General features: G+C 47.8%; 1 protein-coding gene across 2 annotated transcripts in view; it reads right to left on the bottom strand.

The window, feature by feature from the left end:
* Positions 1 to 22,582, bottom strand: part of Tarbp1 (tRNA guanosine 2 -O-methyltransferase TARBP1) — a 52,337-nt gene extending 29,755 nt beyond the window's left edge. For both annotated transcript variants that reach the window (XR_013051385.1, XM_076572343.1), the window contains exons 1-12: positions 21,746 to 22,582; positions 17,674 to 17,771; positions 16,523 to 16,592; positions 13,628 to 13,776; positions 11,696 to 11,748; positions 9,931 to 10,028; positions 7,606 to 7,741; positions 6,480 to 6,576; positions 4,716 to 4,805; positions 4,179 to 4,314; positions 1,844 to 1,940; positions 241 to 413 (exon numbers count right to left, since the gene is read on the bottom strand). Coding sequence is in view for 1 of the 2 variants with exons in the window: in XM_076572343.1 (XP_076428458.1) it covers positions 241 to 413; positions 1,844 to 1,940; positions 4,179 to 4,314; positions 4,716 to 4,805; positions 6,480 to 6,576; positions 7,606 to 7,741; positions 9,931 to 10,028; positions 11,696 to 11,748; positions 13,628 to 13,776; positions 16,523 to 16,592; positions 17,674 to 17,771; positions 21,746 to 22,556 (2,008 nt within the window). In the remaining variant the exon portion in view is untranslated. The remainder of the gene's footprint in view (positions 1 to 240; positions 414 to 1,843; positions 1,941 to 4,178; positions 4,315 to 4,715; positions 4,806 to 6,479; positions 6,577 to 7,605; positions 7,742 to 9,930; positions 10,029 to 11,695; positions 11,749 to 13,627; positions 13,777 to 16,522; positions 16,593 to 17,673; positions 17,772 to 21,745) is intronic.
* Positions 22,583 to 26,001: the final 3,419 nt, after the last annotated feature.

Raw genomic sequence — 26,001 nt, forward strand, 5'->3', positions numbered from 1 at the left:
ATAAAATAATAATAAATTATTATTTATTATTCAAGAAACAAATAAAAACACATTCTAATGATAGTATACAACCCTCCCAGAGTATTAAATGGACACCCCACTGAATCCCTAGGAGCACCAGGAGCTGCTCAGTGTATGCATGGGAAGAACTAATTCTTACGTTTAGAAATCAGGAGCTTCCTCTCATTCTAAACACCAGCAACCCCCCAGCAAGGCACCCCAGAGCCCAGTCGTCCTCACCATCCTGGTCACTGGAACCTCTTGGCACACAAGAATGCAGCAACCTCACCAGCAGCTGGAGGCACCTGTCTGTCTTCAACAGGGGCATGTAGGCATTGGTGCCCAGCTTCCCCAGGGCATCCAGCAGGGGGTCTAAGAAGATCCTCAGCACGTTCTGAGTCCTCTGCTTCTCACTAGATGGCAAAAGAACACCCCCATCAGCCATCTCAAAAGCATGACCGTTCCCCAGCTAGCACCCACGCAGCAAGATAGCTCAGGGGTCATACGAGTTACTTCATGGATGGCGCACATGCCCAGGACCTGTGAGGACCCATCTCTAGGTCTCGGCTTTTCACTGTCTTCAACCCTTATAGTGTGGGACACAAATCTAAACCCATGCTATGTTAAACTGCCGAGGTCCTGACCAATGGTTTTGCAGCAGAGAAAAATGAGAGAGCAGAGAAGGAAATAAGTGAAAACAGAAACAAAATCCATACAGATGTGTGAAACTGCCAACGAATAAATAAAAAAAGAAGAGCATAAACTAGTAAAAGACATGTAACATCAACTGCTTTTTTAAAAATACAAAAGGAAAAACCCTAAAAATATAAAACTATTATGACCAATGACTTTGGCACTAAAACTTCATCTAGATGGGATATGATGTATCAAGGCTGTTTTATCTTCAGCACAGCGGCTGCACCTCAATCTACTGCTATTTCAGCCAGCGACTGCCACTCCACAGTGACTGGCCTGCTTCTCTGACCGCAGCCTGACTGCTCAGGCCACAGTCTGGCAGGAATTCTGTTCCCACAGGCGTTGGCTCTGCCGCTGCCGCTAAAGGTGGCTTTAACAAAATCTGTCATTCTATTTATAAATAAGACTCAAGATTCAAAGGCTGGCGTGAAAACCTGCTAGCTCAGAGAGGTTGAATAGCACCTAGCTAACCTTCTCTCTTTGCAGGCACCTCCTCAAAACTCCCCTCCTTCTGCTCTGCAAAAACAAATTAAAAACCTCGCCACTCAAAACCCCTCCCTACCACTTCCGGTGCATCTTTATCTCTTTCAGATGCCCTCTGATGCTCTATGATTACTTTCTGTCAACTAGTGGCTAACTCAGCCTCCTGACCTAAGGTTAATTTTGTTTAATTAACACAAATGAAAACTCGGGGTTCACAGTGTGATCGAATATCCCCCACCACCAAGGTAACTGTATACCATGCCAAGGCCCCGCCTAACCCCGGCTCTGCTGCCACCATAGGAACTGATCTGCTCCTGTGCTCAGAGGCCACTTCATCCCATCAGCCATTTCTGCTTATGTCACACACCTACAGTTTACACTGGGATCTTAGCATCTACTTTTCTAATACCAGTACCAAACAGTAAGCATCCTATATTCTCCGATTTAATATTAGATTGCAAAGCTGACATTTAATCTACCAACCTGCCAGCACTAAGTGGCCCTATTTCTATTTACATGCTGTTAAAGTAAAGGTCTCTGTAGGACGTGACCAGTGTTCTCGACCTGGTCTTTCGTAGTGACTCAACCAACCACTGAAAAGTCTAAGCACCCACGATAAACCTTATTAGCCTCCCCCGCACCCCAGCACTGAAGAAGCACTGACCTGAACTGGGTCTTCATGCCTTCCACGTCCACAGCCAGCAGAACCATCAGAGAAGTCAGCCTGGCTTCAAGCCAGTCTGGCATGAAGCCACTTTCCCCTGTTAGGATAACAAGAGGTACAGCGTAAGAAGCATTCCCAGGGCCCGAGAAATAGTGCCATGGGTAAAGGTGCTTGCAGTCAAACCTGATGACTGGCTTGATCCCCAGGACCTACACGGTGGGAGAAAAGAGCTGACTCTATAAGTTGTCTTCTGACCCCCAAATGGGTGCTGTGACATGGATGCACTCACGTGCACACACACTTTTTAATAAAAAAACATTTAAAAGGCATTCACTAACTCCTTCAAAAAATGATGCACTGACACCATAACAGCTCCATCATTATTCCCAATCCATGCTACACCATTAGAGAAATACATTATTGTGCACCACATTTAAAGACAATAAAAACAACTCCTTGTCCCTGCTGTGTGCAGAGATCCTGCTTGACCACCACAGACACACAGTTCCTCAGACCACAGAAAGTGTTCAGCCAAGAATACCAGAACTGTCATCACAGTGAGGGTCACACTGGAGAGACGTGTCTGCAGCTGCAGGACACTCTAGGAGAAGTGTCTTGATCTGGGGACAACTGAGCTGAGGGGGACATCTGAGAAGAACGACCTGGATGAACGGAGACAAGAACCCTCATGTACAGGAATGTGTGGACGGTCCTGCTAGGAGAGCATTCGTCAACAGAAGGATGCAGATATGTGAAAAAGAATGGCAGAAAACGAGGCAACAGACCTATTGGAGAGACCCAGATACTTGGCAGAGCCTTCAGGGAGTTTTGCTTTTGTCCTAGAGGCAACTGGAAACCTCGGAGGGTGCACACACATTGGGGTGGAGGGAGTTCCAAAATGGAAACTGCAGGGAAGGAAGCAAAAGGAGGAAGACGGGAAGTAGCCAGAGCAAGGCCAGCTGGGCTGAGACTTCCAGAAGCCACCTGACCCTGGACAGGAGCGGTGAAGCACCAGGGCTGGGCAGCCCAGCGCCCCTGGAGCCACGGTGTGGGACTGCGCTAGCAGCAAGGAAGGTTTGCCTCCGGCTGCAGGCCTAAGCCAAGAAGCTCCCAAGCAACAGCATTGAGAATGCCCTTGAGAACGGAGAGGAGATGCTCAGGAGAAAACACTGATAGACAGATGATCTCTAGAAGGACAATTCCCTGATCAGTTAAGACCTACTCCTGGATCAGATGAGAGAAACTGGATGAAATGAGCTGATCTGAGACAAAGACGGGGAAGTTCAGATGTTCTAAATTCAAAGACAGTTTCCCCAAATCACTGCTAAGGGCCTTAATGAAGAGGACGCATTAGAAATGTAAAAGAAATCCTAATTAATGAGAATTCTTCTCTCCTGCAGGTTGACATGTTTTCTCCAAAGATCTTTGCAAAAATGGTCTCTGCCAGGAGTGGGGGGTCAGTGGTAGAGCACCCACCAAGCATGCCCAAGGCCATGCCAGAACCACATCAAAAGGAAAAGAAAACAGGAAAGGAGAAGAAGAATGGTCTTCACAAGTGTGTGATGAAAACAAACCGCCTGGCAGAATAACCCTTCCCAAAGTGTGCTCTCTGAGACAGGTTTTGGGGGCTGGAGAGGTGACTGGGGTCAAAGCCTTAGCTCTGAAAGGATGAGTGTGCAGTTCCAAACACAGCACCCATGTAAAAGCTGGCAAGAGTGGTGGTCAGAGGCAGGGGCAGCAGATCCCTGGGATAAGCTGGCCAGCTGGACCAGCCAATCAGCAAGCCCCAGACTCAGTGAGAGACCCGGTCTCAGAAAACAGAGGAAAGCAACTAAGGAATCACCTGATGTCAAGCCCCAGCCGCCCCCCCCACACACACACACAGTGCCTATACACATACAAACATACAAATACAAACTCATACAAACACATACATATACACACACATACACACACACCACATGTTACTCAGATAAATGAACTGGTTTTCATCAGTTCACAACAATAAACGAAGTGCTTCTAAAGCATGAAAAACAAACCCACATGCATTATTTGCATTCATCCGTTTCCATCCTGGAGACCCACACACACCTGCCCTGTGGGATGAGTTCATGTACAGACTGGGTCCACTTCCTGCTCTGGTAATTGAGCAGCTCCAAAGCGTCTATACTGGGTTAACATCCTCAAGTCTCAGAACCCGGAAAGCTGGGAGGGAGCGATTCTGCTCACGTGGTTGAAGTTCAGACTCACACAGCACAACTGCTTATGGCCACAAATCAATCTGAAAGTTCCTTATAACACATTCATCATTCCATAAAGAAGAGTTCAGACTTACTTTCCCAACCAGGGGACTTCACGAACTCCTGAACGAGGTTCTTCACGTAAGCCTTTAACGATGTCTCCTGTCCCTCAGAGCCACTAATCGAGGACTGCCTAAAGTATCTTTCATTGACGCGCAGCCAATCACAGAGCTAGACAGGAAAACCATGGCAGGGTTATTTTATTCATAGAACATAACAGAACAAAGCATTTCTAATTTCCCTGAGCCATAAACTGAATTAAAAAATTTAAAAAATTAGATATAAGACCTTGGTACACTCTTATGAAGCCATCATTCACTGGTGTTGAGTGGTACTGAAGAATGTACTTTTTAATGTGTGGCTCCTGTCTTCAGAACTGTATTAGCTGGAGAGGACCACTCGGAACCCAGTGTAAGTGAATTTCAAACTTCTAGCAAAGCAACTGTTACATTCTCACACTGGCTAGTGATAGCTCCATGGGGAAAGGCTCTTACACTTGATCTTAGCCAAAAGGCCGAGAAGCCATGGGAAAGACTTTTATAGTGCTTTCAAACTGCTGATTTGCAGCTCACCTCTGTCCACAACACGGTCCCTCGTGCCAAGGACTCCTCTTGTCTCAGAGACATGAGAAAAGCTGCGACGTCAGAAAGAGATACTTTCTCCTAGGCAGAAAAAGCTCAGTTTAGACTTTTAGAGTCATATCACAGCTCTGTGGAAACAGCAAGTCAACTAAAGTCAGATGTCATTCCTTCAGATTCAGGAAGTTACATTGTTTAAACAAAAGAACAGGAACTCAGCCAGACAGTGGTGGTGGTGCACACCTTTAATCCCAGCACTCGGGAGGCAGAGGCAGGAGGATCTCTGTGAGTTCAAGGCCAGCCTGGTCTACAGATCGAGATCCAGGAAAGGTGCAAAGCTACACAGAGAGACCCTGTCTCAAAAAACAAAAACAAAAACAAAAACAAAAACAGGAATTCAATACATAAAGCTCGGCTCTGGTGTGAGGACAGACTTCAGATCTCCAGAGCCACTAACAACTGAACAGAACTGGTGGCATCTGTAATCCTAGTACTTATGAGGCCAAGATAGGGGATCCCAGGCAAGCCGGGCAGGCAGACTAGCTGGAATAGGCAAGGTCTGGGGTTGGCAAGAGACTCTGCCTCTGTAAGTGGAGCACAACAGAAGACATCTGCCTCCGTACCCATGTGTGTGCACATTCACGTGCATGCACACACACATTTGCATGCCACACACAGACACATGACAAAATAAATAAAGGGAACTCCACAGTGGCAATCTATTATATCAAAAGCCAATCCTTTTATTTATTTACTTATTTTTTTTATGTACACATATGTATTTTTTGTGATTTTGTGTGTGTGGGGGGGAGGAGGTTTTGGACTTCTGAAGCAGGGTCTCGCTCTGCAGTATTGACTAGCCTGGACTGAATAATCTAGCCCAGCTGGTTTCACACTCAAGGCAATCCCTTCTGCCTCTAGAGTGGGTAACATTTTTAAAATACACATTTTTCTTTAAAATCAGTTAGCATCTTAGAGACAAGATGAGTATAATCTTTAAAAAAAATACCGTCAATAAAAATGAATGACAATGAATAAAAAAATGATTCTTTAGAAGCAACAAAAAGAACCTCCAACTGAAGAAAACCACAGCGGTTCCTCAGTCCAAAAATCACAGCTTATGAATACTCTGCATCAGGCCAGGTCAGCAGGCTGGCACACACAACCCCTGGGTTAAGTGAAGTCCTGTTGGAACATGGCATATGCATTTATTTAGATGACAAAGAAGATCCCAAAGTTAAACAGGGACCATGTAACCTATAAAGATGTCTCATTTTCACTGCTCTGTCCGGCACAGCAGTGTGCTGACTCCGGCTCTTGGTATCTCCCTCTGGACTCTGTCCACGAGCTCCTCTCCTGGTGAGTCACCCAGGATGGCCTGGTCCCTTCACCAGGCTGTGAGAATGCATGTGAAAGGCTCCCAGGGAAGTTGACTAGAGCTCAGGGCCCAGGTTTTGGCCCAGGTTTTGTCCTGGGACCTGGCTCTGCATCGGCCCAGGCCTCACAAATGTTAACATTCCCAAGCCCCAGACAGCAAGTCACTGCTCAGTACAACCCAACCACATTACAAGTGCCAACACTTCCTGCACACTTCTGTCACCTAGGAAAATGTCAGTCGTCCCCAAGTCCAGGTCCCATCAGGACACCACGGGCCAACCCGTCAGCAGGCCTTTTTGACAGCACCACCATAGGCCAGACTTGTGTGCACAGGTACCCTGAGTAGGACTTACAAACGGGCATCTGGACAGGCACACTCACCACATCCACCAGACGCATGGCTGTCTGGAGAAGGTAGCACTGTGCTGCTCCTCGCAGAAGGACCTGGTGTGTGATCATCGTGCACTGGAGGACATCCCTGGTTCAAAACAAGGACAAGGTAGGTACCAGGGGAAGTCTGATCACTCACAATCACCTACACAGCCTACAACTTCCGACATACAAAATGACCATCACCAGGAATGACGGTCACCAGGAGTAACTAACTATCACCAGCAGCAGCCATCACCAGACCCAGGTCAGTACCAGGACTGGCCACCACCAGATGTGACCATCACCAGACTGGCCAGCACCAGGAGTGACCATCACCAGGACTGGCCAGCACCAGGAGTGACCAAAACCATAAGTGCTAGCATCAGGAATGGCCAGCCCCAGAAGTGACTGTCACCAGGAATGGCCAGCCCCAGAAGTGACTGTCACCAGGAATGGCCATCACCAGAAGAGCTGCAGAGCCAGTTTCCAGCATGATCTCACACAGAGCACGATTTTTGTTTTTCTTTTTTATTTGATTGAGACCAAGTCTCAGTAGGCCATCCACACTGATCTCAACCTCCCTCTGGCCAAGACCGGCCTCAGGCTCATGTGCCGCCCCAGTTGTTTTCTTAAGTAGTGGAGTTACAAGTGTGAGCCACCAAACCCAGACAGAGTTCAATTTTGATACGAACCCAATCTCTTTTAATAAGAAAAAAACTGGGCATGGTACCTCGTGCCTGTAATCCCAGCACTTGGGAAGGTGAGGCAGGAGGATCGCTGTGACTCTGCTTGGGCTATACAGTAAGAATCTGTCTTTCTCAAGGAAAAAAAAAATATACTTAAATGCAAATGTTCTCAAAGTAAGAACTTCATATATTTTTAAATACTTTCTAATTGCTATTATGATTTGATATATGTCCTTAATTTTTCTTACGTATCAATTTTTCCTACTTAGCTACTTTAAGGTGATCAAAACCCAAGTACATATATTATAGAATATATTTAAATTAGTAATTCATCAAACAAAAGACATTCCATTAATTATTTATATGAATAAAAACATGTCAGTTTTTCTCACACAAAGCTACATGAACAGAGTAACAACAAATGAATGAATACATAGTGTGTAAGTTACCTGAGAGCAAGAAGCCCTTCTCCACCCAGGGCCTTACATCTGGGCATGCCTGCCAAAGCCTTGGAGAGGAAGAACACAGGCACAGCACACCAGTGTCTACCTGCCATCCTCTGAATGAACTTTAGCAGGAAATGACCTGGAAGACGAGGTTTGCAAACGTTATTGCTGCAGGGATCCCACGCAAGAGTCCTCTGCTCCCTTAGTAAGAAAATATAAACCAAGCCCTCAGTGAGACAGCACCCCAGACCCACCGGGACGGCTAGAAGCGAAAGGACAACAACAAGAGAGCTGGAATCTTAAGAAACGGGAACCCCCACGCTGCTGGTGGGAAGGGAAAGGGTGCGGTCAGCATGGACAACATGTCGCGAGAATGTGACCCTGCAAAATCCACGTCTAGCTGTCTAACTAGGAGTCTCCAACCCAGGTTCTTACCAAACCACGTGTAAGGACACTCGCCGCATCAGTGTTCACCAGAGTGAAAAGAGAACACTACTGAGCAATGGACGAACCTATGGATGGGTAAGTAACTGAGAAGCCCACCGTGAAGGGAGGATGGAGTTCGACTCTCCACAGAAATGAAGCTCTTGCTACACAAACCCACCCCCGAAGAGGCCAGCCCTAAGAAGCCACGTGCTCAATCCCCTGTGTGAAACCCGTGGAATACACACACCAGGGAGACAGGATGTGCCGCAGGAGCTGTGAGGAGCTGGCCTGTGGGGCCCAGTTCTTTCTGGAGATGACGGAATTATTTTGGAAACAGACAAGGGGGATAGATGCACAATTCTAAATATAGTAAACACTTCTGATCTGAACAGTGTAAATCTCAATAAAGCTATTTTGGAAATTATTACAATTTCATTCCTATTTAGTATGATAAGATTCCACTGTGCTGTGGAGAATCTGATAATCAGGAAATTGTGGTTTGGTTTTTTTTTTTTTTTTTTTTTTTTAAGTGAAGATAAAGAAGGGGTTTTTGTTTGTTTTTTGAGACAGGGTCTCCCTAAGTCATTTAGTTAGGCTGAATTCGTGGCAATTCTCCTGCCCCGATCTCCCCCGTCCTGGGATTACAGGCATGAACAAGCACACCCAGTCAGAGGTAAAGCTTTAGCTGCTGGGGACCACTTTTCTGAGCTGTAGAACCACTGCTGGGACAGTCCCTGGCTCCTGGGCACACCTTCCTAGAAAGCCATTCCTGCCCTCTTTGGGTCTCATTCAATGGCTGACATCCTCTTCTGAGACACAAAGGGTTAGTGCTTCCTCCATCTATCTCCTGCTAGGCACTGTTTGCTTCTGTTATGAAACCCTAGAAGCAGCCTGGCATGGGGGAGCACTTCTTTAATCCCAGAATTCAGGAGGAGGCACAGGCAGTGGATCTCTGTGATTTCAAGGCCAGCCTGGTCTACATAGTGAGTTCCAGGACAGCCAGAGCTACATAGCAAAACTCTGTCTTGGGGGAAAAAAATTCCAAAAAAACTTCTTAAACCTGGAGGAGCCACTGGGAACTATGGGTAAGCAATTTGCTCTCTTCTGGATTCATTAATCAGATCCAAGACACCCTGTCTCAGGCCAACCCCTCACTCAGTTCAACAGCCAGGCTTCCCTTCAAACTCACCCCCACACACTTCTGGGCCTGAGCCACCAAGACCAGGCAGGCAGCCTCCACAGAGCGCTTTGCTGGGCACGCCGGCCATGCTGCCAACATGCAGCCCCAGGAGGCTGGAACCTAGGTGCTCAAAGCTGGCAGTTCCACTCTCCTCTCCAGAAAAATAACTGCTTTTACAAGAGCCATGGAGACAACCAGCTTCAAAGACCTGATACTGTAGATCATATTTACCTCTTTTGAATAGATGACATCACTGGTCATCTTGTCAATAAATGAATATAAGAAAAAAAAAATTCCATCCCTAGGGTCAGTAAAAGTCACAGAGGCCCGTGTGACGAATGAGCTCTTCTGCCACCTGGCACCAAGAGTCTCAGTGCTTTGTGCCCACTTCCAAACTTAGCCCAAAGAAAAGAAAAATCAGTCCCGACCCGGGGAAGTGGGCCGACTCCAAGGTACAGGGCTATACCAGAGTGCACTCCTCAGCCACGTAGCTAAGTCTCCTGCTGAAACGGACAACCCACGTGGGCTGGGTACAGACCAGCACTTTTCCTTTGTCCAGCCTTGTTTGCTAATGCTTGCAGAGGAGACAGTACACAGACCACAAGGCCAGTGCGCTCCGCTGCAGACGCCTGCACGGCACTGATCATGACAGCCACATGATGGCACATATACCAAAACGTGCTAAAAGTTAAAACGTATATTAAAAATCTGTACTGACATACTCTTTGTTTCTTCTGGAAGAAGAGAAACGTAAGTGACTAGAAACTTCTGCAGCTTTAATCCCAGGGGAGAGCCACTTCCCAGCAGTTGCCCTGGAGACCTGTGGTCAAGGAGGGGGAGAAAAACATGAACTTAAAATCCATTCACAAATAAGCATATAAATATTAGTCTAAATGCAGCATGGCCCTGGTTCTCAGCAATAAAATAACTGGACAACTCTTCTTGCCCTGGACTTGCATTTTATCTTTCAGAATATTTGGAGACTCTCTGAATACAGAAACATCTGGATGTTCTAATAGAACAGCAGGACTCTCCAGGACCCCTGACTGTTGACTGAAGGGGTGTGGCAGCCTGTGATGACACTCCCCTTCCCTCCTTACACACATCAGTCTAGTATTACAATAGCTGGGGATGATTAACTTAAACTGTACCTTTTTGTTTCCAACATATAACTCAATAACTTTACATCTTTAGGTTGAAGTAAAAGAGCATTCACAGTGAAGACAAATATTAGAGTTGACTCACACCTGCTAGAGTGTTTAACTGTGAACACAGACTCAACCATGGTGGTTCTGCCTGTGCGTGTTATCTGCTAACAGAACACAACAGGGCACCAGAAGGTGTGTCCTGATAAATGTGTGCACCAACTCTCCCAAAAGCACGGAGGCCGTGTGCTGACTTCCCACTGCCCAGCCGCCTCACAGATGTGGAATGCCATCTAACAATGCCTCACTGAAGACTCAAAAGTCCCTGTCAATCATGCCATTTTATGTTCTCAGTATTTACTCATCAGACATTGAAATTAATAGATCCCTGTCAGTTGGCCTGGACAGTAGCATTTTTAAAGAAATTGGTGGAGACTGGGGTGATTTTCATTTTTAGAGGCCTCCGAAGCATAACTTACTTATAGCTATGAATTTAGTGATCAATATCAGAAAGACAACATAATTCTAAAAATAAAAGCGGAGGAGACCTGAAAGGGCCATTTCAGAGTAGAGATAATTCTCCAAATGAGGCTAAGGCACAAAACTAACAAACTTCTGACTGCTAACCTTTTCCAAGGGTGAAAGCTGTGAATAAGCAGACCTCTTATAAGCCATGGCAGCCACTGTCAGATACAGAAAGGAATATGTTAGGATGGACTGTGCAGAACAGGGCTGACAGATACCAGACACACTGGTGTGAACTCAAGGTTCTTAATACAGATGGAGGGAGAGATGGAGAGGAGGAAGGAGAGGGGGAGAGGGAGGGAGGGAGGGAGATGATGAAGGGGGGTAGAGGATGAAGAGAGGAAGGGAGGGAGGGAGATGATGAAGGGGGTAGAGGATGAAGAGAGGAAGGGAGGGATAGAGAGGATGAAGAGAGAGAGGGAGGGAAGGGAAGAGGGAGGGAGGGACGGACACACAGATGAAACATACAGAAGGTAAGTGGTTCAGTAGACAGAGCGACACACACACACAGGGGTAACAACTAAGCAAATTCCATTAGACATTAATATCTGCTGGCTATAGATGAACAATAAAGGATAATTCTTTGTATTATCCCCCGGCTTTTCTAGAAAACTGTGAAACTAAGTCAGAATTAAAAAGCTAAGCTAAGAAGGCGCGCCAGGCATGCTGTGTACAGATGCCCAGAACTGCACTACCGCTAGAGAAGAGTTACCCTCTGGGCTGGGGCCTGTCCACCGTGCGGCGCTGGCCCAGCATGCACCAGGCCCTGGGCCTTGTCCCTAGCCCCACAGCAATAACGGACCAGCACGGTGCTCACCTGCTGTAGAGACAGCTCTCTGAGAGGACGTCCATCAGCGGGCCGGTAACAAACTAAAGGGGAAAAGGAAGAGGATTGACACCAACGTCTGACTGCACGGAGAGGACCTGCCTTTGCTCTTCCCGGGGACACAGGAGAGCTGGGGAGCAGAGTGGGCTAACGCAGGGAGGGTCCTGTGGGCACAAACAGAAGGCCGCCGGCCTGTAACAACCTCCAGGGCCCTGGGGTGGGTCAGGGACGAAGGAGCTTGATGAAGAAGCCGATGGGAAATACAGACAGTAATAGGGAAATAAAGCCTGTGCTGAGGTGGGTGCTGGGCATTAACGATCCCCCAAACAGTCCTAGACACTGGTCAACAACTCCCCCCCCCCCCCCCCCCCCCCCCCCCCGCCAGCAGCTTACCTGCAATGCAGGGGGCAGAATGCATTGCAGGTGCTATCGTGTGGAGTTCAGACAGAAAAGGCAGGTTGGTGTGTATGACCCTACGGTAAGGTGAGCTACTGTGTCTAAGGTAGGGACAGGGAACCACAGGACCTGACTGCCTAGAGCCTGGTACTCACGGTCTCCTCGCTGTATAGACAGCGGCTGAGACAAACAGAGCTCAGACAACAGACAAAGATGATAAAGTACACACACACAGACAACTGTGACCCAGAGCTCCAGGACAGCATCACCAGGGGCTGCCCTGCCAGACTGCAAGCTCTGCAAAGGACAACAGCTGAGAAATGACGCAGACAAGCTGACCGTGACGGCTAACGATGTCAGCTCGACGGGATCTAGGACTCGGCCATGAGGCGAGTCTCTGGACACACCTGTGAGGGACTGCTTTGATCACATTATCTGAAGCAGAAGACCCACCCTGAGAGTGGACAGCACCTTTCTGGCAGCCACCCAGACCTGGGGGTGGGGGGGGGGTGTTTGCCTCCTTGCCTTCTCCTCTCGATGGTGCGTTCATCTACCCTGCAGCTGCCAATGTGGCTGCTACTGCTGCCGCCGTTCTGTGCTCCATCAGAGCCCAGCTTCTTTGGGCTCCCAACATGGACTGAAGTACTGAGCGGTTCTCTAGGAACCATCCAGGCCTTCAATGCCGGATTGGACAACTGAAGCACCCAGCCTGAGGACTGAGCAGCTGCTGGTTTTCGGCCTCCCCAGCTAGCAGATGGCCATTGCTATATGCCAACCTAATAAATTTCCTTTCAGCACACATTCATTCTATGGCTTCTGTCCTTCTGAAGAACCTTGACAAACATGCCCACCATTCAGCTTTCCCCAAACGGGAGAGCGACACTTGAGGAGACAGGCAGACAGAGACTGGAGATGTGGCTGAGTGCTCACCGAACATGCCTGAAGCCCTGGGTTCAGTCCCCGGCACCACATAAACTGCGAGTGATGATGTGCACGCAATCCCAGCACTCGGGAGGCGGAGGCAAAAGGAACCAAAGTTCAGAGTCAATCTTGGCCACACAGAGAGCTTCAAAGGCCAGCCTAGGTACAGGAGACCTTGTCTCAAAAAGCAGAGCTTGATGTGTGAAGTTCTATAAAAGGCCCACCCTCGCCGCAGCTGCTGCCAGAGGCTCTGCTGTGTGGTCTGCTCGCTTTTCCTAACTCAGGGCATAACTTTTCCGTCTTTTGTACCTCAGGATCATGGACCAGAGAGAGCCTGGGCACACTTTCCCTGACTGTCTCAAGGGCTTCCTGAAGCTCCCTCTCCACATTCCTCCACATCACTGACTCCCAACCCCCACGCAAAGGACTCAGCGCTCTCTCTCCCTCTTCTCTGACTCCTATTCCAGGCAGTTGCCCACTCTGTTGTTCTTCTCTTAAACACAAAAGATCTTGAGTTTAAAAACAAAAGATCATGTGACAGACACGTGGCCTTCACCTCCCATGTTCTGAGGACGGTTAAGGAGGAAGGGGCTGGGATGTCATTACCTCAGAGAGTTCCAGCGAATATGGAAGCGATTTCACTTCATACAGTTCCAAGAAGTGGATCACGCCTTCTTTGGTCAGGATTTTATTCTCGCTTTCAAACATTCTTTTATAAATGCACGTGTGCCAGGAGGGATGAAAGAGCCAGCAGCCTGTGGGAACAAGGACTCGATGCTGACATACAACTCTAACTTTAGATCTCTGCATGGAGACTGTAGGCTCACACCACAAATCTGCGTGTAACGGACACTCACACTAGCAACATGAGAGCACCCGCCCAGTGAGTTTGCTAATCACATCCACAGAGCTGGCGGAACCCAATCACCTCAGCGCTCAGCATTCTGGATGCCCTCGGCCACTGGAGTCCTCAAGAAAGCACTAGCCTGTGTGTACAGGCAGAACTTTAGACCTGGGGTGGTTCAGTACATTGTCCCCTCACTCGACTTGAGGCCATTTTTCATACATAAATCTAAAACTGTCACCCCTCTACTTAAAGCCTTTGAATAGCTTCCCACCATTCTTACACTGTGAACAAGACACAGGCTGACACTGGCCACCCAGCCTTGCCCACTCTACAGACCCAGTTTCCTCAGTGCCCTACCATCCTCACAGAGCTCCCCACCTCAGGGCTGGCCAGCTCCTAGCTCTGAGTTTGTATGTCACCCTAGGTCAGACCTGACCTCCCCTCACATGAACTCCTTTGTGGTCCCTTCTCTGTTCTCTTCACTGGACTTGGAGCCAAAACTACTGTTTTATGGAAAACAGACCAAACTCAAATGGAAAAATACTGCCTCCCCCCAACCCCCCGCGCCTCCAGTGTGGGTACACATTGACACTGAGTAAGGACCTCTCGAGTGAATATATAATTGAATCCACAATAAAAGGCAGAGTGAGGGGCTGGAGAGATGGCTCAGTGGTTAAGAGCACTGCCACTCTTCAGAGCACTGGGGCTCCATCTCAGCCCCCACGACAGGCGGCTCACACCCACTTCTAACTCCAGCTCCAGCAAAACTAATAGCTTCGGGTTGGGGATTTAGCTCAGAGGTAGAGCGCTTGCCTAGCAAGCACAAGGCCCTGGGTTCGATCCTCAGCTCAAAAAAACAAAAAACTAATAGCTTCTTCTGGCCTCTGAAGGCACCTGCATGCATGTAGTCATCACATCAGCATTCACATTATTCACATAAATAAAAATAAATCTTAAAAAATGGAATAAGTATGTACCTACTATATACTGTCTCTGATTCTTAAAATAGCCATTATTTAATTATGTTAGAAAAAACTTTTTTTTTAATCTCATGGTATTCTGTAACTAAATTGGCCTACTGTTTGTAATTTACCTCAACATGCTTTTTCAACTCTCTGTCAATGGTAACTTTTCAAAACCAGTCAATGCTATTGGGTTTGCTAGAGCTACGGGCAAAGCATGTAACGAGAGCATCCTTTTAACAGCAAGTAATCAAGAGAATGGCAAGATCCCATTCAGTGCTAGCCCCAGGTGGGACAAGAGAAGCCTATGGTCTGTGAAAACTCTCACTGTGTCAGAGAACAGCCATCCCATCAGCAGAATAAAGACCAATTCCTAAGGGGTCAGACTATCAGTGAGGTAATTACCCAAGACAGCCACCACCTACCGGGCACAATCTTCATGAATAAACACATGATACAGCACCTTCCCATCCCTATGGCTAGGAGCCTCCAGCCTGCAGTTAGCTGCATCATTGGCTGAAGCTTAATCTCACAAAGCCACTTTCGGAAGCTCCAGGCTTGCTGAGTTTCTTCTCAAACGCTCTCCCAACTCAGGAGGGATGGAGGGCTCAAAACACACCCTTGTCATACCCTTGAATGACCTCTTCCTAAGAAGGCCAAGATACCTCACAACAAAAATCTAACCCCCATCCAGTCTAATAAACAAAAGACAGGTGTGTATTTACACATTAAAAAGGTATATTAAGACAATAAGGCTGGAAAGCAGTTACAAGTATACATCCATATCAAAAGGTTATTATTTAAAAAAAAAATAGCACTACCACGAAAGCATTGGCAGTTTCTTATTTGTGTGGTGTGGAGAGGTACACGTACATATGTATGTATTTTAGCATGGGCACATGTGTGTGGAGGCCAGAGGTTGACACCCAGTATTTTCCTCAATCCCTCTCCATTTTATATATTAGGCAAGGTCTCTTGACGAGCCCAGAGCTTGCTGATTTGGCTCCTCTACCTATCCAGCCTACCCAGGGATCCTCTGTGTCTGCCTCAGGAATGCTGGGATTGTAGGTGGGTAACCAGACCCACAAGGCATCGATATTGGTACTGAGGCTCTGAAATCTGGTCCTCACGCTTCTTCAGCAAGCCCTTTACCTGCTGGGCCCTCTCCCCAGCCTGCTCTGGTAAGGACACACCCTGAGATTTATGGATGAAAGGATGCTGAGCTGCTGGAGAGAGAACAGCAGAGGCTGCCCATGACCCAGGAGACCACCAGGCTGCCCACTGTGTGCTTTTGCTATGGTGAGACAGGTCCTGGGTTCATCACATATATTCTTTCCATAAAGAAAAGAAATATTTTTGAAATTTTTATAATAAACTGCCTAATCATACTTCTCAATTACTGAAATCTCTGAAGCCATTGAAAGCTATGTTCTAAGGAGATGGGTACAGAGTGCAGTGTGGACACAGGGCAAGGCTGATAAACGTGTGGCAGTGTGCTCAGACAGGGCATACCCACAATGCCAGAGGCCAAGACCACTAGCTGGTAGCTAGTGAGATGATCCCATTTCATCCTCACTGTTTAATGGTTTTTCCCAAAGACTCTGTGATAAATAATGGTTAGTTATAAGATCGGGGGGGACTACTAAGGTTATTAAAACAAACAAATGAACAAAACCAAAAAGTAATCGTTACCATTTTCCTCTGATACTGCGTATTCAAACAGACTGTTTAGCTTTGGTAAGACTGGCTTTATGACATGTATCTAAAAATAAGAGCAAAGAATCTCATGAAAAATCACACGAAACGCCTTTAAAACCTCAGGACAAGGTTCCTGTTCACATCACTGTCACCCTTCTCTTGTTACTGTGTCTAAAACAGGTGTCAGGAGCCTGGTTCTCCCAGGTCTGAATCGCAGCATGATTCATGTCTGTGAGACTGAGCTGGCAAAGCTGGAGAACACAGTCTAGACCCCAGTTACAGAATATCCTAACACACATCATGTGATCCTCGACTGACCCCAGAAATAGGCAAGGCTGGGGGACTAAAGCGGAAAACGCACGGAAGGCCTTCCCCTAGTTCCCGCCATTGTCAGGGAGGGTCACAGGCAGGGAAGCAGAGTGGATTCAGAGCTCAGGGTCCCTGTGTCTCTTAGACCATGCTGTGACAATTCAGATAGAGTTTGACACTCAAATTTCAAAATAACTTTAAATCTAAGTTTCTAAAATAAATAATGAAAGTCTTATGGGTTAACCAACAGAAGTAAACCTGGAAGTTTATCTGGATTTAGAAAGGCTTCCTATTTCCCATCATGCATCTCTGTACACTTCTCACAGAGTCGGGTGGTACTGTGGACTGACACCTGACATTGACTCCATCCACAGACAGACCCATGGTCTGCAGCTTACAGACAGGGGACCACACACAGGAACCCTTATGCACAGGAACCTTACAGATGGAGACTCTTACAGCTGAGGAGTCTTCCACACTGGGACCCTTTTAGACAAGGACCTTTAAGAACCGTACAGACGGGAACCCTGACATGTTGGAACTCTTACAGAGAGTGGCCTTTAAAGACGAGGACTCTACATCAGGACGGTTGCACAGGGGTCACCTAGAAACCTGACTCTCAGGCCTTACTCCAGATGAACTAAATCTAAATTTTTGAACAATCATGTGAATCCACTGAAAGCATCCTTTAATTTCCTGAAACAATTTACAAGCTACCTTAAATTCTATCATGCCAGAAAACAAAGGATTCAGCTGTGCTTACACAAGCTGGCCTCCCTGAGTGCCTGGAAAAGGCCCACAGATGGCAGGATTCGCAAAGACAGGAGAGCACGCACCTGGTTGCCTTCTAGAACTTCCATGATCAAGATATAGTTTTCCCAAAACTTGAGAAGCTTGTCTCTCTTCTTCTCAGACCACCAGAATAGGCTTGGACCTAACAGAATTTCAAAAGGAAAAAAGAATCAGTTCTTCCTTTAGCTATGTGGTTAAGTCCTTCATAACAATTCTTAACTTAGTTGCAGTGTTACCAAACAAGGCAATTGCTAACCAAGGAGGGAGCCTACTTAAAAACCTTGGGAAACTAAAGAAGAAATTTGTTGTGGAATATTCTTTTACACTGTGTAAAAGAATGTGTCACTGTGACTGGTTTAATAAAAAGCTAAATGGCGGCTGGGCGGTGGTGGCACACGCCTTTAATCCCAGTACTCAAAAAAAAAAAAAAAAAAAAAAAAAAAAGGAAGGCAGAGCCAGGCAGATCTCTGTGAGTTCAAGAAGGCCAGCCTGGTCTACAGAGCAAGATCCAGGACAGGCACCAAAACTACACAGAGAAACCGTCTCAAAAAAACCAAAAACAAAAACAAAAAAACTAAATGGCCATTAGCCAGGCAGGAAGAGGTTAGGCAGGACTTCTGAAGAGAGAGCTAGAAGAAAGGTAGGTCGCCAGCCAGCCAGAGAGGAAGCAGGATGGGGAATACAGAGTACAAGTAATGAAGCCACATAAAAGAACATCGGTTTAAAAATATGGGTTAATTTAAGTTATAAGAACTCGAGCTTTTCATAACTAATAATAAGTCTCCATGTTGTTTTTTGTGAGCTGGCAGCCAAAAGAAAAAATCCAACTTACAGAAATTCTGTTTAATTTTGTCTTTGTTGTTGTTGTTTGCTTGTTTGGCTACTTTGAGTTTAAATTTTTGCTTTTGTTTATGTGGATCGAGGTGTATTTTTGAGACAAATCTCCCAGGCTAGCCTAGAAACTGGTATGTAATCAGAGATGGCTTTGAATTCTTGACCCCCCTGCCTCTGCTGGGACGGTGGGCACGTGCCACCATGCTGGCCTTGCTTTTGTTTCCTTAAGATCACTGTTGTGGAATTCTGGGTAAGAAGGACAACAAGTCTGCACAAACCCTTTCTTCCCCAGGACTCCAAACAGTAAAGGCAAATCCCAACGAAACTGAAACAACAAAAACAGCAACACCCCCGGAACACACAAAGCGATAAAATTTAGAATTTGAAAATCTGAGCTGACTTTGGGAGGACATGAATAAAGCTTAGTTGACACAGGGAAAGACAAGAACTAATCTGATTTGCCTTCAGTTCACCCCACCCCAAAACCGAAAGACTCAGAAGCAAGGAAGGCTCTGTTGTGCGTGGAGGTGGGAGGCTGGGCTGAGCCATGGAGGGAGGGGTCTGCTCACTGAGGTCAGAACAGGATGCTCTGGAAAATGAAAGGGTTTGTCCCAAAATGACTAAAAATTAAAATCTGATCATAGAAACAAGAAACCTCAGAGAAAAGACTAGAAACCAAAGAAATTAGCCAGTGAGTGAAGGAAAAGACAAAGTTCTAGAAAACCCATTGGAGAAAAAGAAAATTTAAAGGTGTGCTGGTTGGTTTTTTGTCAACTTGGCACAAGTAGAGTCACCTAGGAAGAGGGAGCCTCAATTGAGAAACTGCCTCTATCAGACTGTAGGCAAGGCTGTCGGGGCACTTTCCTCATTCATGACTGATGTGGGCGAGCCCAGCTCTCTGTGGTTGCTGCTACCCCTGGGCAGGTGGTCCTAGGTTGCCTAAGAAAGCAGGCTGGAGCGGAACGGAATAAGCAGAACTCCTCCATGGTCTCTGCTTCAGTTCTTGTCTCCAGGTTCCTGCCCTGACTTCTCTCAGTGATGGAGTGTGACCTCAGAGTTGTAAGCTGAAATCAACCCTTCCCTCCACAAGTTGCTTTAGGTCCTGGCATCTATCTCAGCAAGAGAAAAGTAACTAAGACAGAGGGTAAGTCCAGGAGGCTCCAATTCAAGAAGAGAAAAGGACAGAGAAAGCAGCGGAGGAAGCTGCCACAGACGTTACTCAGGAAAACTTCCCAGAATCAAAGGACAGTGATTTCCAGACTGTAGGTACACCAAGTGCACCGCACATGGATAAAAGAGGAGATTCCAGGGTCCTGAGTCCCAGGAACCTCCACAGAGAACTTGTAGACCACCCCTAAGCAGGATCCAGAATCATCTCAACTTCCCAACAGCAACAACAGAATCTCTAGCTTCTCAAAATACAGCTGGATGGACAATGGATGCCTTTAAAATTTGGATGCAAAGGAGCCCCATTAGCGCGGTAGGGTAGCACGTCAGCCTCTTAAAATTGGGATAAAAAAATGTCTCCCCCCAGCTGGAAGTCAGATGATCAAACCATCAATCAAGCTGTAAGGACAAAACGAAGATGTTTAGATGCTCTCCGCTCTGCTTTGAAAGCAGGAAGCCACACAAGAGCATTTCTGCCAAAAAAAAGGAAATGACGTATAACCCACAAACCCCCGAATGTTCAGGGACCATCGGAGAACACAATTCCAAAGTACAGACAGAAAGTGTCCCCAAGAGAAAGGACACACAAGCTGCTTCCCACATTTATGGAGCATGGAGGAAGGGGTGTTCTCCACCCTCAAAAGGGAGTTCTTAAAACATTGCATTTTGAGGGAGCAATTACAGGATCTTAGTTGGCAGAGTGAACAGATTAGAATCTCCGGGAACCCTAAGAAGCCACTAGCTCTTTTTCTGGCTTCCTGGGGATACAGGCAGGTCACAGACCCTGGAGGACCTACAAATCTTAGTCCGAGGAGCAGAGGGACTTGCCCATGCCTGCGTCCTACAGGACACTCACTGGTGAACAGCTACCCACCCCGTCTGTCTCTGGAACCCACCTCTGAAAAGGGGCCAACGCAGGTGCCCCTACCCTGATACCAAGCAAAGGCTAGCTACCTCTGGACAGGGCAGAAAACTCTTCTGAACCTGCACTGAGAGGTCATTAGGAGTCTGCTGCTTGGGAAAGGCAAGAAACCAACTAACTCCTACTGGCACCACCCCTGAGGCAAAGCTGGTGTGGACTTCAGGAAGGGAAGGGGGGTGGCCAAGAGAGGGGGGGATGGTCAAAAAGGGAGGATAGTGGAAAGAGAGGATCAATTCCCACCATCTGCTCTCTGACTTCCCACAAGGGTGCCACAGTATGCATACACACACACACACACACACACACACACACACACACACACACACACTATAATAAAAAGTTCAAATGGAAATGATAGACATGGTAGCATGTCAGACATAAAAGGAGCATGCATATAGAAAGCCCATCATAGTGGCATGTGCTTGTAATCCCAGCTGCGGAGGCAGAGGGAGGAGAAGGGGATAAAAGAATAGGATCCTTGGTCAGCCAGTCTAGCTAAATCCTGAGTTCCAGATTCAGAGAGAGACCCTGACTCAAAAAATAAAATGGGAGTGATCAAGGAAAACACCTTCTGTTGACTTCTGGCCTATAAACACAGTCCAACACACACACACACACACACACACACACACACACACACACACACACACATTAACAAACCCTGCTCCAACAATTCCCAAAGGGAATGTCAAGAGAATACTTAATTCTTGGGTCACATCACCTTTCTTTCAGACTGATACAGATGTCGACCATTCCTTTTTCTATCAGGTTGTAAAGGCATGGAGCAGGCTTGTTCTTACACAGATCACAAGACTGCATGTGCACACCCTACTCTGGATCCACTGTTCCCAAAGCGCAGGCAGAAACCGGTGTAGGGGTGCCACATGCAGGTACCAAATCCCCTAAGGATGAGGTGGACGCCCCCTGAAGAGCTGGTTTGGAGAAGCAGGGTGGAGCTGGGGCAAAGAGACAAGTAGGTACCAGGCTGGAGAGATGGCTCAGTGGCTAAGAGCACTTGATTTTCTTCTAGATAACTGAGGTTTGGTTCCCAGCGCGCTTAGCAGGTAGTTCACAACCACCTTTAACTCCAGCCCAAGGGGATCCCACGCCCTCCCAGGCACCTACACGCATGTACACACAGGAGCACAGACATACACATAAATAAAACTTTTTAGAAAGAGACAAGTGAGTACCCATTGTGTCCTGGGGACCGCAGGTACAGTCCACCGCCAGCTCTGCAGACACCTGCACAGCCCTCTGCAGCAGGTAGCGCGCGCGCTTGCGCGTGAGCGCGTCCTGCGCGCGGCCCAGCCCCGCCTGTACTGTTCTCCAGAAGCGACCGCAGAGACGCGCGTCGAGGTCCGCGGGGCGCGCACGAGCCGACAGCAGCTTCTCGGCCAGTGCGCTCAGCACCAGCAGCTCTGGCCCAGTGTGGCCCTCAGCTCCGAGTCCCAAAGAGCCCAGCGTGTCCCAAGCCGCCCGCAGCGCCGGTTCCGCACTCTGGGCCAGAGCGGGCAGCAGGCGCGCGCCCACCGCTGGCGGCGCGTCCCCGGCCAGCGCCAGCTCCACGGACGCGCGCGCCAAGCGACGCAGCAGCGGGGCATCATCGAGGGCGCGCAGACACGGCGCCACGGCGGCCAGAAGCTCCACGGACGGCACAGCTGGCAGCTCGCGCAGCGCGTCCTCCGCCAGCGCGACCGCCAGTTCGGGCCCCGCCAGGCGGGCGCACGAGCGCAGCGCCGCGCTGGCCGCTCGGAGCACCCGCGGCCCCGCAGGCCCTCCGCCGGGGAACGCGTGCAGTAAAGGCACCAGGTAGCCCTTGGCCACCTCGTGCGCCGCCTCGGCCAGCGCGCCGGCGCCCGCACCGCGCTCCTCCAGCTGCTGCAGCACCAGGCACAGAGTCTCCGCCCGCTCCGCACTCGCCTCTCCGCCACACAGTGTGCCCAACAGCGCGCAGGGATCCCGGCTCTGAGCCAGAAGCGCGTCCGCCAACACCCGCTCCATTGCGGGGACCCGACCCTGTGCGCGTGCGCCGGCCACTCTAAGCGCGAATGCGCGTGCGCAGCGAGAGGTTCCCACCCACACACACCCTGTCCGGCGTAGGACCGCCTAAAGTTCCTTCCACTTTGATGGGGTGCTAGAGCCATATGGTGGTGTACCTCCTACCACTCTGTCCCTTACAGTTTTTAGCAAAAAGAGTTGCTGCAGACGTTCACTGTAGTATTACACCAGATCCGAAGATTCCTGACTGGAAAGAGGCCTGGAGCCAAAATTAGCTAGCAGGCACTAAATTCACATAGATGTCTATCGCAGTCCCTCAGGTGGCTGCTTTCAAAAAGGCACGTGTTAAGAGCTACCACAAAGATTCTAACAGTGGATCCGAAATGCACCCTGGATTTACGTATTGAAAATAAATCATAAACCGGGTGGCGGTGGCGCACGCCTTTAATCCCAGCACTCAGGAGGATCTCTGTAAATTCAAGGCCAGCCTGGTCTACAGAGCGAGATCCAGGACAGACCCAAAACTACACAGAGAAACCCTGCCTCAAAAAACAAAAAAGAAAAGAAGATGGCGCGTTGGGTAAAGTGCTTAAGCATGAGCATCCAAGTTGGGATCCCCACGGTGGGGTAACTGCCATCCTGCCTGATGGAGACAGAAAGATCCCTGGAGTCGCTGACCAGCCAGTATAGCTGAAGTCAGTTCCAGGTTCAGTGAGAGAACCTGTGTCTTAAGAACAAGGTAGAAAGCAGGGCGTGGTGACACACGCCTTTAATCCTTGCCCTGGGGAGGATGAGGCAGGAGGATCACTGGGAATTCCAGGCAAGCCTGATCAACATTGCGAGTTCTAGGACTACAAAGAGAGACTTTGTCTCAAAAACAAACAAATAAACAAGCACAAGGTAGAGAGTGATAGAGGAAGATACCACACATCAACCCCAGCTTCTACACACACACACACACACACACACACACACACACACACACACACACACACACACACACTGTGAGCAGTCCCCACCTCACATGCTAATATAAGCATGTACTCCACACACTGACAAGTCTTGAAGTCTGAATGTACATAACTGTCAAGTACCAGGAGTCTGAGGCAGGAGGATCACCAGTTCAAAGCCTGCCTGAGCTACAGAATGACATCAAAGTCAGTCCAGGAAATATAGTGAGTCTCTGTCTCCAAAATGTAAGAGGGCTGGCTGGCTGGGGAAGCAGCTAGTGGGAGAAAAGGTTCCCAGCGTGTATGAGGTCCTGGGTTCAAATCGGGTGGGGAGGGATGGGAGGGTAATGAGGATAAAATAAAAATGACTTGGGTTGAGGGCATCAGGGGTCTGCAGCTGGAAGCAAGGTCTCCACAGCACTCTGAGCCCAGGGCCCTAGTTCAAGAATACAAGTGGATCCTCCCTCATAATGCTGACTGCTGGTTCCCATGAGCAAACTCAAAATCAGGCTTCCCCATTTCCACTGCTAGATTCAGACTCAGACAAAGAAGATCTCATCTGCCCCTTAGTCAATGAAGGAGACACAGCCCCACCATCAAATAGCTTGACATAAAATAACATGGATATAATGTTAAAGTTAACTGATGTTGCAAATGAAAGGTTTCCCCATGTTTCAGTCATCATTTGCCTTTGGCAAAACACATAAAAGATTCCATTTAAAAGCCACTTAGAATGTCAGTAAATACCTATTGCTTAGTTCCTGGAAAGTGGTTATAAATATCATTTCTCTCAACCTAAACAGATATCAAGCATAAAAAGCTAAAGGTTTTGAGCAGACACTTGGCACATGAAGATATAAAATGATATGCACTTGCAGAGGTGTCTGACATTTTTAATCATGAGAGAAATGCACATTAAATCCACAAGGAGACAGACACCCTTTCATGCTCCTAAGGATTCAAAATACCAAGTGAGGGCTGGCAAGATGGCCCAGGGGGTGGAGGTGCTTGCCACCAACCCAGACAATCCGAGTTGGATCCCACGTGCTGGAAGAAGAGAACGTACTCTTGCCAGTTGTTTTCTGACCTGTGTGCCGGACATTGTGGCACTCGTTCCTGTGCCCACACACTCAAATAAATAAATACAGTAAAAAAATTAAACATGCTGGGGGTCGGCGGCACACGCCTTTAATGCTAACATTTGGGAGGCAGAGTCAGGCAGATCTCTGTGAGTTCAAGGCCAACCTGGTCTACAGAGTGAGATCCAGGCCAGGCACCGAAACCACACAGAGAAACCCTGTCTTGAAACAAAACAAAAATTTATTTTTTTTTAACAAAACAAAAATTTAAACAGTATTTTAAAACACCAAATGACATGGGTCAAAGATGTAAAACTAGGATGCTTTTGCATTAAACTAGCAGGCAGGGAAATATTAGAATTGCTTTGAAATACTGTTTGCTCTAAAGATACGTACCTTAAGCTGTAGTAAGCACACGCCTTCATCCCCTACTCTTTCCACCTCCCTACCCCAGGTGTTTGATTTAAATAATCTCTAGATTGAAAAGTCTTTGGAGGAATCTGCTTTTTGCAACATTAGTCATTGCAGCTAAAACTTTGTAACAAGCTAAACATTCATCAGGAAGGAGATGCCGAATGCACAAACAGCCCTTTACAAGGCCATGGGCAAATACAGAGTGCTGATTGCTCATCTCTGGATACATCTCAGCTCTCCAACCCTGTTTCCATCCTGAGGATTCCATTTGCTGACATTCAAACATCAGCAAGGCGCCTCTTGGGGTAGAAATGAGGATTGCAATGGCCCGTGGAGAATGTGGGAGGTCTAAGATCAGGCAGCAGGGAGGCGTCTTGGACAGTATTTTAATTGCATTCAGGTGTTGATTACACAATCGAACATTTGCCAAAATGCCTGGAACCCTTGAGAGCTCTACATTTCATTCTCTATAAATTTTATCTTGGTTTTAAAAAATGACTCCTACAAAAGAAAAAAGTAAGTGGGCCTGTGTGTTTGGTCTCTTTTAACCATAGATTTAAATCCAGTGAAGAGTATGGCTTCCAGGCTGGGCAGGAGCTGATGAAGGTAGTCAGTTTGATAACCTGACCCCCTTCTCAGCCCTGTGTCCCAGACACACAGTCCCCTCCCCCCAACTTCCCAAAGCTTTCAGCCTCTCCTTCTGAGTCACCAAGTGATGTAATTACTAAGTGACCTTTTCTGTCCTTACCTAACTTGACTCTATTGAACTCTAGTGCCCCACCCCTGTATGTAAGTGTGAGCATGTGCATGTGCACACACACATGCACACTTGGTCGCATGCATGTTTGTGTATGCCCATGTAGAGGTCAACCTCAGGTGCTGTCCTTCAGGCCCTATCCACCTTGTCTTTTGAGACAGCCCTCGTACGGGTCTGGAGCTTGCCTAGCTGGCCAGGGAGCCCCAGGGGTCCGCCTCTCTCCACATCCTGCCATGTGGAGACTTTCA

Source organism: Peromyscus maniculatus, chromosome 5 (assembly GCF_049852395.1).
Source record: "Peromyscus maniculatus bairdii isolate BWxNUB_F1_BW_parent chromosome 5, HU_Pman_BW_mat_3.1, whole genome shotgun sequence".
In the NCBI taxonomy this organism is placed as follows: domain Eukaryota; kingdom Metazoa; phylum Chordata; class Mammalia; order Rodentia; family Cricetidae; genus Peromyscus; species Peromyscus maniculatus.